At 45.0% G+C, this 12,649-nt stretch overlaps 1 protein-coding gene across 1 annotated transcript; it reads left to right on the top strand.

Annotated features, from left to right (window-relative positions):
• Positions 1–9,603: 9,603 nt before the first annotated feature.
• LOC146667029 (uncharacterized) lies at positions 9,604–11,569 on the top strand. The gene is made up of 2 exons (XM_085408409.1): positions 9,604–9,655; positions 10,698–11,569. Exons 1-2 carry the CDS (start codon positions 9,604–9,606, stop codon positions 11,567–11,569), a joined length of 924 nt encoding a protein of 307 aa, XP_085264535.1.
• The last annotated feature ends 1,080 nt before the right edge of the window (positions 11,570–12,649 follow it).

Below are 12,649 nucleotides of genomic sequence, written 5' to 3'. Positions count from 1 at the left end.
CTGTAAGTCTTCTTAACATCCTCATCACCACACCAATGACAACATCAGAATCGGAGAGGTGTTTCTCTACTTTAAAGAGGATAAAAACTTTCCCCAATCAGTTTACAGTTGTTGTTTTCAATAGTTATTTTTCATTCATTCATTCAAAAAAAAAAAAATCTGTTCATGTTCATTTTTACAAATCTATACAAATGGCCAGAATATGGTTGTTCATTTTAAATTTAAATTAAAATTGTGTTGTTTGATGTACTCATTAAATGGGTCATTTTAGTCGATATCATAAAAATTGCCCCCCCTGAGATTTTTTTCAGGAGCCGCCACTGCTTAGTATGTAACTACAGCCCAGCCCATGCAGCAGTATATGAATGACTAACCTCGTATTGTGGATGGATTATCTCAGCATCCTGCCATGCGATTACATTTGTTCCTGATCACCGAGAACACTCACATTAACGTTTATGGAGTGGAAAAAAGTTAGCTTGTTTATATTATGCTAACATAGCTGTGTCGCTAGCGGTCACGTAGTGTAACAGAGTCATAAATAACATTGTTATAATTACACAAAATGTGTTCTAAACCCCCAAACTTCTCCTTTTATACCTGACTTTTAGGACCTCCAAGCCTGTAGTTGTGTTCATTATCAGTTAGAGCCCCTCCTCATTCTTTTCTTCTTCTTTGGTGCAATACTATAAATACAGTGTACCCCTTTTGCCTCTCCCCTTTTTCTACAATTCCCCTGTGGGAGAGGTGGGTGTCATTTCTTTCCAGCACCTTAAAGCACACATAATTCATATTTAACCACCCTGATGTTTATGATTGCGATTTTAATTCAGTTATTGTCATTATTGAGCCTGTTTTTGTAAGATGTTATAAGTGTGTAGTATGTGTGTGTCATAAATGTGTTTTAGGCGCCATAAATGATAGCATGAATATGTATTCCTTGCTAGCTTGGGAGCTGTGGTGGGTTGAGCTAATCCTCTTCCCCACTGTCTGTATTTGGTCGTAGGAGCTGGAGTGGGCAAATTATTTACTTGGAGGTCTTTCTTTCTTTTACCTTTTTTATCAGGTATGTCAGATTTCATGTTGTTTTTGTTTTATCTTATGTCAAATATGTTACGTGTAAATGCATATTTTATGTTTAATGTAAAAATAAATGCGCCCTTTTTCTACAATTCCCCTGTGGGAGAGGAGCTGGAGTGGGCAAATTATTTACTTGGAGGTCTTTCTTTCTTTTACCTTTTTTATCAGACACAACGCAGAATCACACCGGTTACACTTGGTGCCGCTGACCCGTCACATCGCCAATCCGCGATCCACCCCTCCTCCTTCTGCTGCCGCTGTTTTCCCGCCTCCTCTCTGCAGCTGTGTGCCAGAATCCTGTGCCCTGCGCTTTGACTCACAGGTTTTTATATCGCGTGTGTGATCGATGCCCCGTAATTTGGCTTGCAGGCATCTCTGTCACGTGTGAACTTAAAGGGCAAATACGTAGGTGATCATTTCTGTCACTGTTTCATATTGTTGCCTCAAATTATACAGGCACGGATTGTAATTTTTTTTCTCTATTGATATTGGCTTTTACAGCCTGTTTTAATTGAGAGGAGAAAACAACATTTTATTTTCTATGGTGTTTTGATTCTTTGATGTTTTTTTTCTTCTCCCCACATTTCATTGTTTTGTGAAGTTTTGCATAATTGTGTGTGGGGGTTAGGCTCGTTTTTTTTTGCTGTTGAACAGTGATATCTCACTTGGGCCAACATGTTAAGTGAGGAAACTGTGGATAGCGCTTTGCCTGATCTGTTCTCTGCGGGGAGTAATATGACCTTTGGTTTGGGGAGGGGTCATCAGATTGCTCCAAAGTTTTTTGGGAGGGGTAGGCCAGTAGTCCCGGGTATTGGTGCCCACACTGTAGACCAGCCAGTGATGCACTCACCATTAATGCCAGCAGCTAGCTCCACACCAGCTGCTTGCGAACGCCAAACACACACCCAGGCTGTCACTAGTGACATGTTGAGCAGCTTGATCACTGACTTAGCAAAGCAAATTGGGGAAAATATCACATCCTCTCTTAACTCTATGCACCAGCCAGCCCCCACCCAGCCACAGTCTCCCCAGAATGTGCCCTCGAGCTGCAATGACCAGTCCCAGCTGAAGGTTGTTGTTCAGTCAGACACCAAAGCTCCACCATACTTCAAGGGTGACAACACAGATCTATTTCCCATCGGTGAATGGGAGGACATGATGAGATGTTATCTGCACAGAATCAGCTGTGACACAGATGAAGAAATGTTTGCCATATTAATGTCTAGACTAACTGGCAAAGCCAGAGATGTGGTCAAGGTGTCACTTCGTTGCCGCCCTGAGTTGAATCGGAATGATCCTATTACTGCTGTGTTTGACATACTGAGGTCTAACTTCAGCGACTTGACATATTCCAGCCTGCCCATGAAAGATTTCTACAGTACTGTGCCACGTCCAGGTGAGAACGCCATGGATTACTGGATCCGGTTGAACAAGTCTATTGATGCTGCTGATGAGTGTCTCCGCAGGCGCGGCAAGATGGTAGAGGACCCCAGTAGTGAGGTTGTTTCGATGTTCATTAATCACTGTCCTGACCACAGTCTTACGTTGTCTTTTCAACTGAAGGCCCCTGAGGAGTGGACTGCAGCTGAGGTTCAGAGCCGTCTGGACAACTATGTGAGGAAAATGAGACAGTCTAGTGTTTTGTCTCATAATACAGCAAGTCTGTCCATCCCGCATCCGAGCCCTGTCGCTGTTAACAGCCAGCCCCACTCCAGCGGTGCTCAAGCAGTCCCAGTAACACATGAGCCAGCCTCGTATCCTATGCCCTCTGTTCCCTCTGCAGCCACATGTCAGCCTCTCTCTTCTGATGGCATGGTAAGTGTGCAGCAGCCCTCTGCTTGTCCTCCTTTGACTCTACATGTCATGCCCCCATCTTTGCCAGTTTCTGGCCCTCCTCCAGCTGAGCCAGGTGTTCAACAGATGGTAGCACTGTTTGACAAGGTTCTGTCCATGTGCACTGCATCACTAGCCACTGGTCCTAGGTGCCCACAACCCACAGGTCATTCCCATGGGCACCGCAATGCTCATCGTGCTTCGTGCAGAGTGTGTGGCTCACATGAACACACAACCCATGTGCATTGTAGGCTGTACAAGCTATGCCACAGCTGCTTTGACCCTGGACACATGAGGCGTGAATGCCCACAGTTGCACCAGAAACCAAGCGTTTCAGTCCCTCCTCCCACCGATGCTGCTTTAAACTAGCCAGCCCATGTAACGAGAGGGGTAGCATGGGCAGTGTTGATGAAACCCTCAGAAATGCAACAGACCCAGAAGCCATATATGTTAACTGCTGTAGTAGCCTCTCTGATGAGAAGACTGTTATTATGGGTTCACAAAGAGTTGGCAGGGCTAGTGAGTTGTTTTACACTCCAGTGTCGGTCAGTGGCCGGTGTTCCCTGACAAGCATGCTTGATTCAGGAAGTATGTCATGCACACTAAGTGAAGAGGCTGATAGCAAGCTAAGAGCCGCTGGTGTTGCTCTGATTCCGCAGCATATCCCTGAAAATGTGGTGCTGGTTGGTTGCGGTGGCCTTCTCACACAACCGAAATGCATCTATGATTTGGACATTGAAGTATATGGGACTAGGTTTCTTGTACCAACATTTGTGGTTCCTGGGCAAAAAGATGAGCTCATCGTGGGGAGCAATGTGATCCGGCCCATCATTCAGAAGATGAAGGCTGATACAAAGTACTGGGAGCTTATTAACTCCAATTACACTGGCACTGATTGTGAAGACTTCCTGCAGTTGCTGAGCTGTATCTCACGGTGGTCTGCTCCTGTGTTGCCAGATAAAGTAGGTACAGTCAGGTTGCGGAAGAGTGTCATTCTCCTGCCACAAAAAGAATATGTAGTTTGGGGAAAGCTGCCACCTTCTGCCCTCGTGTCTCCAGGAAGTACTGTCGTTGTGGAACCCACATCAGCCCGTTCCACTCCAAAGAACATAATGGTGGGGCGCATTATAACACCCATGTGGGGAGATCGTTGGGTCCCTATGAAAGTCCTTAACCCAACAGAGAGCCCTGTGACACTTCGTCGCAATGCTAAGATTGCGGATGTCTTTCCTTGTATTGCTGTGGAGGACCTGCCCATCACTCAAGGTCTCTGCGAGACTCTGACTGACCAGCATACCAGTTTTCCCCCCTCATCAGACTCTGTGCCTGACTCTGCACAGCTACTCAAAGATGCTGGGTTGGCTGACATTGATATTGAGGGCTGTGAAGTGTCAGATGGGTGGAAGAGGAAATTGGTGGAGCTTGTGTTGACTTACCAAGATGTGTTCTCTAGAGACAAACTGGACTGTGGTGAGGTGAAAGACTTTGTCCATCGTATCCACCTCACTGACGACCGCCCTTTCAGGCTTCCCTATCGCAGAGTACCCCCGGCTCACTATCACAAGTTGCGAGAGGTGCTGTCAGACATGGAGATGAAAGGCATCATCAGTAAGTCCACCAGCGAATACGCCTCGCCACTGGTAATGGTTTGGAAGAAGTCAGGTGACTTGAGGATATGCACTGACTTCCGCTGGCTCAATGCCAAAACCATTAAGGATGCTCACCCACTGCCCCATCAGGCTGACTGTCTTGCTGCCCTTGGTGGGAATGCTTTCTTCAGCACCATGGACCTCACATCTGGGTTCTACAACGTTCCCCTCCATGAGTCTGACAGACGGTACACTGCTTTCACTACACCTCTTGGCCTGTATGAGTACAACAGACTTCCCCAGGGTCTATGCAACAGCCCAGCATCTTTCATGCGGATGATGCTCAGCATCTTTGGTGATTTGAACTTTTCCAGCCTCCTGTGTTATCTTGATGACCTGCTGGTGTTTGCGCCTTCAGAAGAGGAGGCCCTAAGACGTCTTGAGATTGTTTTCTCTCGCCTGAGGACCAGCAATCTGAAGCTGGCGCAGAAAAAATGTCACTTTCTCAGACACTCTGTGAGGTTTTTGGGTCATGTCGTGGATGCTGGTGGTGTCTCGGTTGATCAGGATAAAGTGAGGGTTATCGCCAATTTTCAGAAGACTGACCTTATGGATGGTGACGGTTGCACCCCTTCTCAGAGGAAAGTGAGATCCTTCCTTGGCATGGTGATGTTTTACCAGCATTTTATTCCAGGGTGCTCTCGTATTGCGAAGCCACTCTTTGCTCTAACTGCCGGTCAGAAGAGGACTAAAGGCTGCCATGGGAGTCGGAAACCTGGAACTTTTCGCAAGCTCACCCCTCAAGATTGGACTCCTGCTTGTGAGAAAGCATTTGAGGGACTCAAAGGTGCACTCCTCAGCTGTGCGGTGCTGGCACATCCTGATTTTGAGAGGCCATTCATCCTTTCAACTGACGCTTCCATGGATGGGCTGGGTGCTGTCTTATCCCAGGTGCCAGCTGGTGAGGAGAGAGCAAGACCTATAGCCTTTGCTAGTAAGTCTCTCAGCCGCAGTCAGGCCAAATACCCAGCACACCGGCTCGAATTTTTGGCTCTGAAGTGGGCTGTGTGCGATAAGTTCAGCCACTGGCTCAAGGGTCATCGGTTCACTGTCTGGACTGATAACAATCCTCTCACATACATTCTGACTAAGCCAAAGCTGGATGCCTGTGAACAGCGTTGGGTCTCTAAGCTTGCACCATACTGCTTTGAGATCAAATATGTTCCTGGAAAGCTGAACATTGTGGCAGACACCCTGAGCAGGGAACCGTTTGTGAGGCCGTTGGCCCAGCGGCTCCTGTCGGAGCCCTACTTTGAGCTACTAGAGCAAGTCAGTGGTGTGAAAGATGCCAGTGTCCAAGATGCCTTCCGTTTGACCTGTCAACCTCAATCGATACGCAGTGCTCCACCCTCTGCTGTGCTTGATGTGTCTCTGTCAACTGATGACGTGTCTTCTCTCATGTCTTCGCTCTGTGAGTGGGAGTCTGCTTCTCGCCAGCGTGCAACATCCCTCGCTGGTCACCTAACCTCCATCAGTCCACCTGACTGTGATGTTACTCATGCGCTGTCCCGTGCTGATCTCCTGTCTCATCAAACAGGGGATCCTGTGATCTCCAGAGTAGCCCGCTATGTTGAGCGTAAGCGCAGACCCTCCAGACGTGAGCGCTGTCATGAGAACCAACATACGTTGCGGCTCCTGAAACAATGGGATAAGCTCACATTCCTCAATGGTGTCCTCTACAGAGTCGTGAGGGACCCACTGACCAAACACAAGAGATTCCAGTTTGTGGTACCTGACTCCCTAAAACAAGTGGTGCTGTCTGGCATACACGACAATGCTGGTCATCAAGGTCAACCTCGCACACTCTCCTTGGCTCGTCAGCGTTTTTTCTGGTATGATATGGAGAAGGATGTGCGCGGTCATGTGAGAAATTGCCGCAGGTGTGTTCTCAGCAAGACCCCAGAGCCAGCAGCTAGGGCCCCGTTGGAAAGCATTAAGACCTGTGCTCCACTGGAACTTGTGTGCATTGACTTCTGGTCAGCTGAGGACAGCAACAACAAGTCTGTGGATGTCCTTGTGATTACTGACCACTTCACAAAATTAGCACATGCATTCCAATGCCAGGATCAGACAGCTAAGAGAGTCGCTAAAAAGCTCTGGGATGGATTCTTCTGTGTGTATGGCTTCCCTCAGCGCATTCACTCTGACCAGGGAGCTAGTTTTGAGAGTGAGCTGCTTGCAGAGCTTCTGGTTTTGGGTGGCGTTGCCAAATCCCACACTTCACCATACCACCCCATGGGTAATGGTACCACAGAGAGATTTAATCGCACCCTTGGAAACATGTTACGGTCCCTCCCCCCCAGATGTAAGCAGAAATGGCCGCAGATGATACAGTCCATGACGTTTGTGTATAACTGTACGGCACACGAGACCACCGGCTTTGCGCCATTCTACCTGATGTTTGGGAGGGTGCCAAGGTTGCCAGTTGACCTCATGTTTCGGGATGTCCTTCATGATGACACCATTTGTGACTATGATACCTATGTCAAGTCACTGATGGATGACCTGCGCTCTGCCATGCTCCGAGCCCAGGAACACAGCACAATGGAGCAGAGACACCAGTCTGACCAGTACAACAGAAAAGTGAAGGGTCTGCCTCTTTCACTAGGGGACCAGGTGTTGTTGGCAAACAAGGGAGTCAGAGGAAAAAGGAAGCTCTCTGACAAATGGGAACCTGTTGTGTACACGGTAGTTGACTTGGATCCTGCTCTTCACATCTGCCGTATCAGAGACAAAGAAGGTCATGAGCGTGTGGTGCATCGCAACCTGCTCCTTCAAGTTAACTTTTTGCCCTTGGACACAACACTGAATGACGATGCTGCACATCCTGCTGTGAGCGTTGTCAGTGGCCCCGCTGAGTCTGACCTGGATGGGTCTGTGACATCTTTTGGGGGCACAGGAGCTGTACCTCCTGCCACCTGGACTGTGGATTCCGTCTCCAGCATTGGCGAGTGTGATGACCGCACACTATCATGGATCCATCAGCAATCTGCCGCTGACCCGGTCGAAGATGGCGTTCATGGGACCCCTCCCATAATGGGTGTTTCTGATCTTGGTGGGCTGGCTGGTGATGGAGCCTCCCCAGGCTCCCCTGCTGCTTTCCCGTCCCACACTTTTCATTCTCTTGAACCCAAAAATGTGGACGTGGATCAAGGACTTACCACACGTTTTGGTAGAATCATTAAACCAGTTCGTCGCTTGATTGAATCAATGGCTCAACTTGAAACACTCCTTGGTGTTGAACCTGTTCAAGCAGCGGTTATTGATGTGTGAATTTGCTTATTTCTGTATGTTTTTCATTGCTATTGTTTTTGGAAAAGAATAATACAGGCACAGAGTTCATTGTATTTTGTCAGTCTGTGCAGTCTGATGGTGACGCCCATAGATATTATGGCCTGTTTTGTGTGGTGTAAATGGCACCTCATTTTGTCTATAGAAAGTCCTGGGACCTTGCTAGGCGCCGAGCAGGTCTCAGGTCTCTTATCCTCCTTGGAGGAAGCTATGTTGCTGATCTAATTCATTGTATATGCGATGTGAATTTGTTTGAGGCCACTGTATCTGTTATTGTGGGTTTATATTTTTTTTTTGGTGTACCCTTTAGGATTTTGTGTAATTCTTGGGGGGTGAATGTAACAGAGTCATAAATAACATTGTTATAATTACACAAAATGTGTTCTAAACCCCCAAACTTCTCCTTTTATACCTGACTTTTAGGACCTCCAAGCCTGTAGTTGTGTTCATTATCAGTTAGAGCCCCTCCTCATTCTTTTCTTCTTCTTTGGTGCAATACTATAAATACAGTGTACCCCTTTTGCCTCTCCCCTTTTTCTACAATTCCCCTGTGGGAGAGGTGGGTGTCATTTCTTTCCAGCACCTTAAAGCACACATAATTCATATTTAACCACCCTGATGTTTATGATTGCGATTTTAATTCAGTTATTGTCATTATTGAGCCTGTTTTTGTAAGATGTTATAAGTGTGTAGTATGTGTGTGTCATAAATGTGTTTTAGGCGCCATAAATGATAGCATGAATATGTATTCCTTGCTAGCTTGGGAGCTGTGGTGGGTTGAGCTAATCCTCTTCCCCACTGTCTGTATTTGGTCGTAGGAGCTGGAGTGGGCAAATTATTTACTTGGAGGTCTTTCTTTCTTTTACCTTTTTTATCAGGTATGTCAGATTTCATGTTGTTTTTGTTTTATCTTATGTCAAATATGTTACGTGTAAATGCATATTTTATGTTTAATGTAAAAATAAATGCGCCCTTTTTCTACAATTCCCCTGTGGGAGAGGAGCTGGAGTGGGCAAATTATTTACTTGGAGGTCTTTCTTTCTTTTACCTTTTTTATCAGACACAACGCAGAATCACACCGGTTACAGTAGCACATCATTATATACCAGCTAGCCAAACTTCAGTAACCCTACAAACGTCACTGCTGTTTAGTTTTCTGTCTTCATTTATGCTGGAAGTGATAGCAGAGCTGTACGTTTGAATTTGTTTCCAAAACCCTGCAGTCAGGACATGCTATATTGTATTTAGATAGAAGCTAGCGAGCTAACGCCCTGCTAACTTCTAACTCTGTTAAATGTCATAAATTCCGTTTTCATGGATGCCTGGATGTTAAACTCAATTGTTACACCTGGTAGAGCAGAACGCTGATCATTTTATTAAAAATGAAAGACTTTAGACAGTTTTTCAACTCTCAGTAATGCCATAGTGATCGTTTGATATATGGACCTGCAGCGGAGTTTAGACCCAGACACGGCTAGTGAGGTCAGACTGAACAACCGGATAGTTCTATCACGTGCACGTGTACACGTTGACAACCGTAACCATGGCCGCCGAGGGTATATAAATGCTTCACAAGGTTCCAAACGTCTGTTTACACTTGCTCGTGGACTTGTTTCGACCTGCTCCAACCTCAGCCTGTGGAAAGCTAAGTTTTGCAAAACATTTTACTGGAAGCGGATATAACTTGAACGCATAACAAGTACTTCATCTGTCGATCGTTTGTACTTGTTTTTGTTTTTCAAGTTTGAAGATGGCTCACCGTGGACCCGGACTCCCCGACTGTCACCTGGACTTCGCTGCAGGTACGTTTGAAAATTTCTTTAAATGTAAATTACTGTAATAATTTAACAAGTTCCAGTGTGAATATCAAGTTTTAACGTGATCAAATATGTGTATTCAAGATTGTTTCCCGTAAATTGTTTGTATGTTTTAAATTTTCCGGGAGAGGTGTAGAAATTATTAACGACTGATGTATGAATATGAAAAAAAGGTGTTACTTTGACTTGAAGGCTTCAAATTTGACACTTTTCTTTAAAATGAAATGGTTAAAAATAGCTTAATGGACTAAAATTTGTAAAATGCCCAAAAATTAGTTTCTGTGGTAACGGCATCTTCAAGATGTCACGGGTCAGAACACGCAGGCGTAAACACACAGATCCAGGTCCCCTCCTGACATCCTTTTCTTCTCCGGATCAAAGGCTTTATTGACATAAACTATATTTTTTCTCTGCTGCAAAACACAAAGATAAAAAAATACAAATAAAATAATATCAAAAGAATATGAAAACAGTAGTAATAATGGCATTAAGACCCATCTTCTGTTACGGTAATGCTTTTAACCTTATTAGATAGCAGAGAGAGATATTGTACACGGGGATATTTACACAGGGATAGCATGTTTACCACAGATTAGATGTATCTGTCCTCACGGCACATTTCTAAATATGTGGATTCTGAGTTAAGAGTTTCTGTTTGTTTGTTTGTTTGTTTGTTTGTTTGTTTGTTTGTTTTTGACTTGACCATCATTTTCAGACATACCTGCAGAGCTTTGTGTGTGCAATTCTTACTCTTGCCAAGGAGGTTGTGTTTTTATTTTAAAAAATAAATAAATAAATAAATAATATATATATATATATATATATATATATATATATATATATATATATATATATATATATATATATATTATAGCTTATGTATATATATATTATAGCTTATGTATATATATATATATACATAAGCTATAATATATATATATGTGTGTGTGTGTGTGTGTGTGTGTGTGTGTGTGTGTGTATATATATATTACATTCCTAATGTTATTTTAAAATTGTTTCCTCACAGGGCGTCTTGACTATGTGGTTGAACGCCCTGCAGAAGCTCAGGACACTGATACCCAGCGTATCAGCGAAGGTGAGTATGGTGAGTATTTTATCCCTCTCTCACCCTCACCTTCTTCTCATGAAGCATCAGATGCAGATGTCGGTGAACAGCAAGGTGAGTATGGTGAGTACCGCCCCTACTTACCTGTAGATGATGAAGAGGTGAGTGAACAGACTGACAGTTCATCTGACTGGAACGACTCAGAAGAGTGGGGGGATTGGCTTAGCGATGACTCTGGGTATGACACCATGGATGAGAGAGATGATTCCCCTCTCATCCGGGAGCACCCTCCAGAGCCGTTTTGGCACGATTGGCAACGTCCTATTGCTCCAGGTGCTGCCCCCATCGCCATGCCGCCTTTCGGCCAGGCCAATGCCCCACTCTTCCCTCGAGTTGTTGCCCCAGTTGGTGATCCGCCAGCTGCTCCTCCCTCAGCTGCTCCCTCTGCTGCTCCCTCTGCTGCTCCCTCTGCTGCTCCCTCTGCTGCTCCCTCTGCTGCTTCTTCCTCAGCTGCTCTCTCTGCTGCTCTCTCTGCTGCTCCCTCTGCTGCTTCTTCCTCTTCTGCTCCCTCTGCTGCTCCTTCCTCTTCTGCTCCCTCTGCTGCTTCTTCCTCAGCTGCTCCCTCTGCTGCTCCTTCCTCTTCTGCTCCCTCTGCTGCTCCTTCCTCAGAAAAGAGAAGCAGAGAAGACATCTGCACCGAAGAGGTAAGTGCAAAGAGGTGCAAGGTGAGTGACCAGTTTGATGCCCCTTCAACATCCTCAGGTAGTTTTGGAGTCAGATGTTTCTGGGAGAGGCTTTTTAACCTTTCCCTTGATGACAGTGACTCTGATTAGTTTATGTTAGAATGTGTTTTTAAACTTTGCCTTTGTGTTTTTACAGATATAAGAACATCTGACTTGCACATGTGAAATGTATTGTTTTTTTCTTGAATAATATATGTTTTTCCCAAGCCCTAATTCACCATGCAGGACAAAGGTAAGTCTGTACTTAATCTCAACACAAATAAGTAGAAAAGGTTTAAAAATGATGCAGTGAACTGACTGTAGTCTCTTGTTTTTACATAAGATATAGCCTGTGGCTAAGAATTCAACACTTCAGACACTCAACATCCAAGATGGAGCAAACACCCCACCCAGAAGACAGCCTTACCCCGACCAACCCGATGAGAAGGATGGATGACCAAGTGAAAAACGGGAGAGTGGTGCTGTGTTCCAACTATGTAAGTTATCACCTCACATTGACAACAAACTGTATTGAAGACAAAATTCTTCCAATAGTTGGTATAAATCATCATCCTATGTCAGCAGCACTGTAGGTTTAGCTTTATTTATATTTTTCATGTGTATACGTTGGGTTTAAAATTGCTTTTTAACAACATACTGCAGCTACCAACAATGAAAATGCTGTTTTGTGTTAAAATGACGTCTTTCTCGTGTTATTACTTTGCAGGGCAGCTGAGAGTGGACAGAGCTGCACAGAGGACCAAAGATCCACTCTCAGCACTTCATACCTGACTGGCCACAGCACCAACCCTCCTCACCCTGGGTGAGGAGGGTCCTGACCCCGCCTGCACAGAGGGAGTTGTGAACATGCACTTCTGTGTCGGTGGGTTTAGGATCCTCCTCACACTCACACTGATGAAGACTGTCACTGGAAGATGTCTCCATTGCATCAGCAGGACGTAAGCATTTGTAAAATATTACAGTTTGTGATGTTTTATACATATTTTTATTGCATCATTTAAAACTATGAGATATAAAATAAACCAATTTTCATAACATTTTCTGTGTATTTAGTTGTTTTCTTAATAAGTTATTTGGAACGTCATTGCAACCTGTCAGCTTTTTATTGAGGATTTAGAAAGTTGCTGGTGGCCCGAGTGTGTAGAGTGGGGTGTTGTTTTTGTCACATGG

The sequence above is a fragment of the Rhamphochromis longiceps genome, linkage group LG6, assembly GCF_057381845.1.
Source record: "Rhamphochromis longiceps isolate RC_006_pf linkage group LG6, R_longiceps_female_GT1.1, whole genome shotgun sequence".
In the NCBI taxonomy this organism is placed as follows: Eukaryota; Metazoa; Chordata; class Actinopteri; order Cichliformes; family Cichlidae; genus Rhamphochromis; species Rhamphochromis longiceps.
Note: the sequence above shows the minus strand (reverse complement) of the source record. Positions and strands in the feature narration are given on the sequence as shown.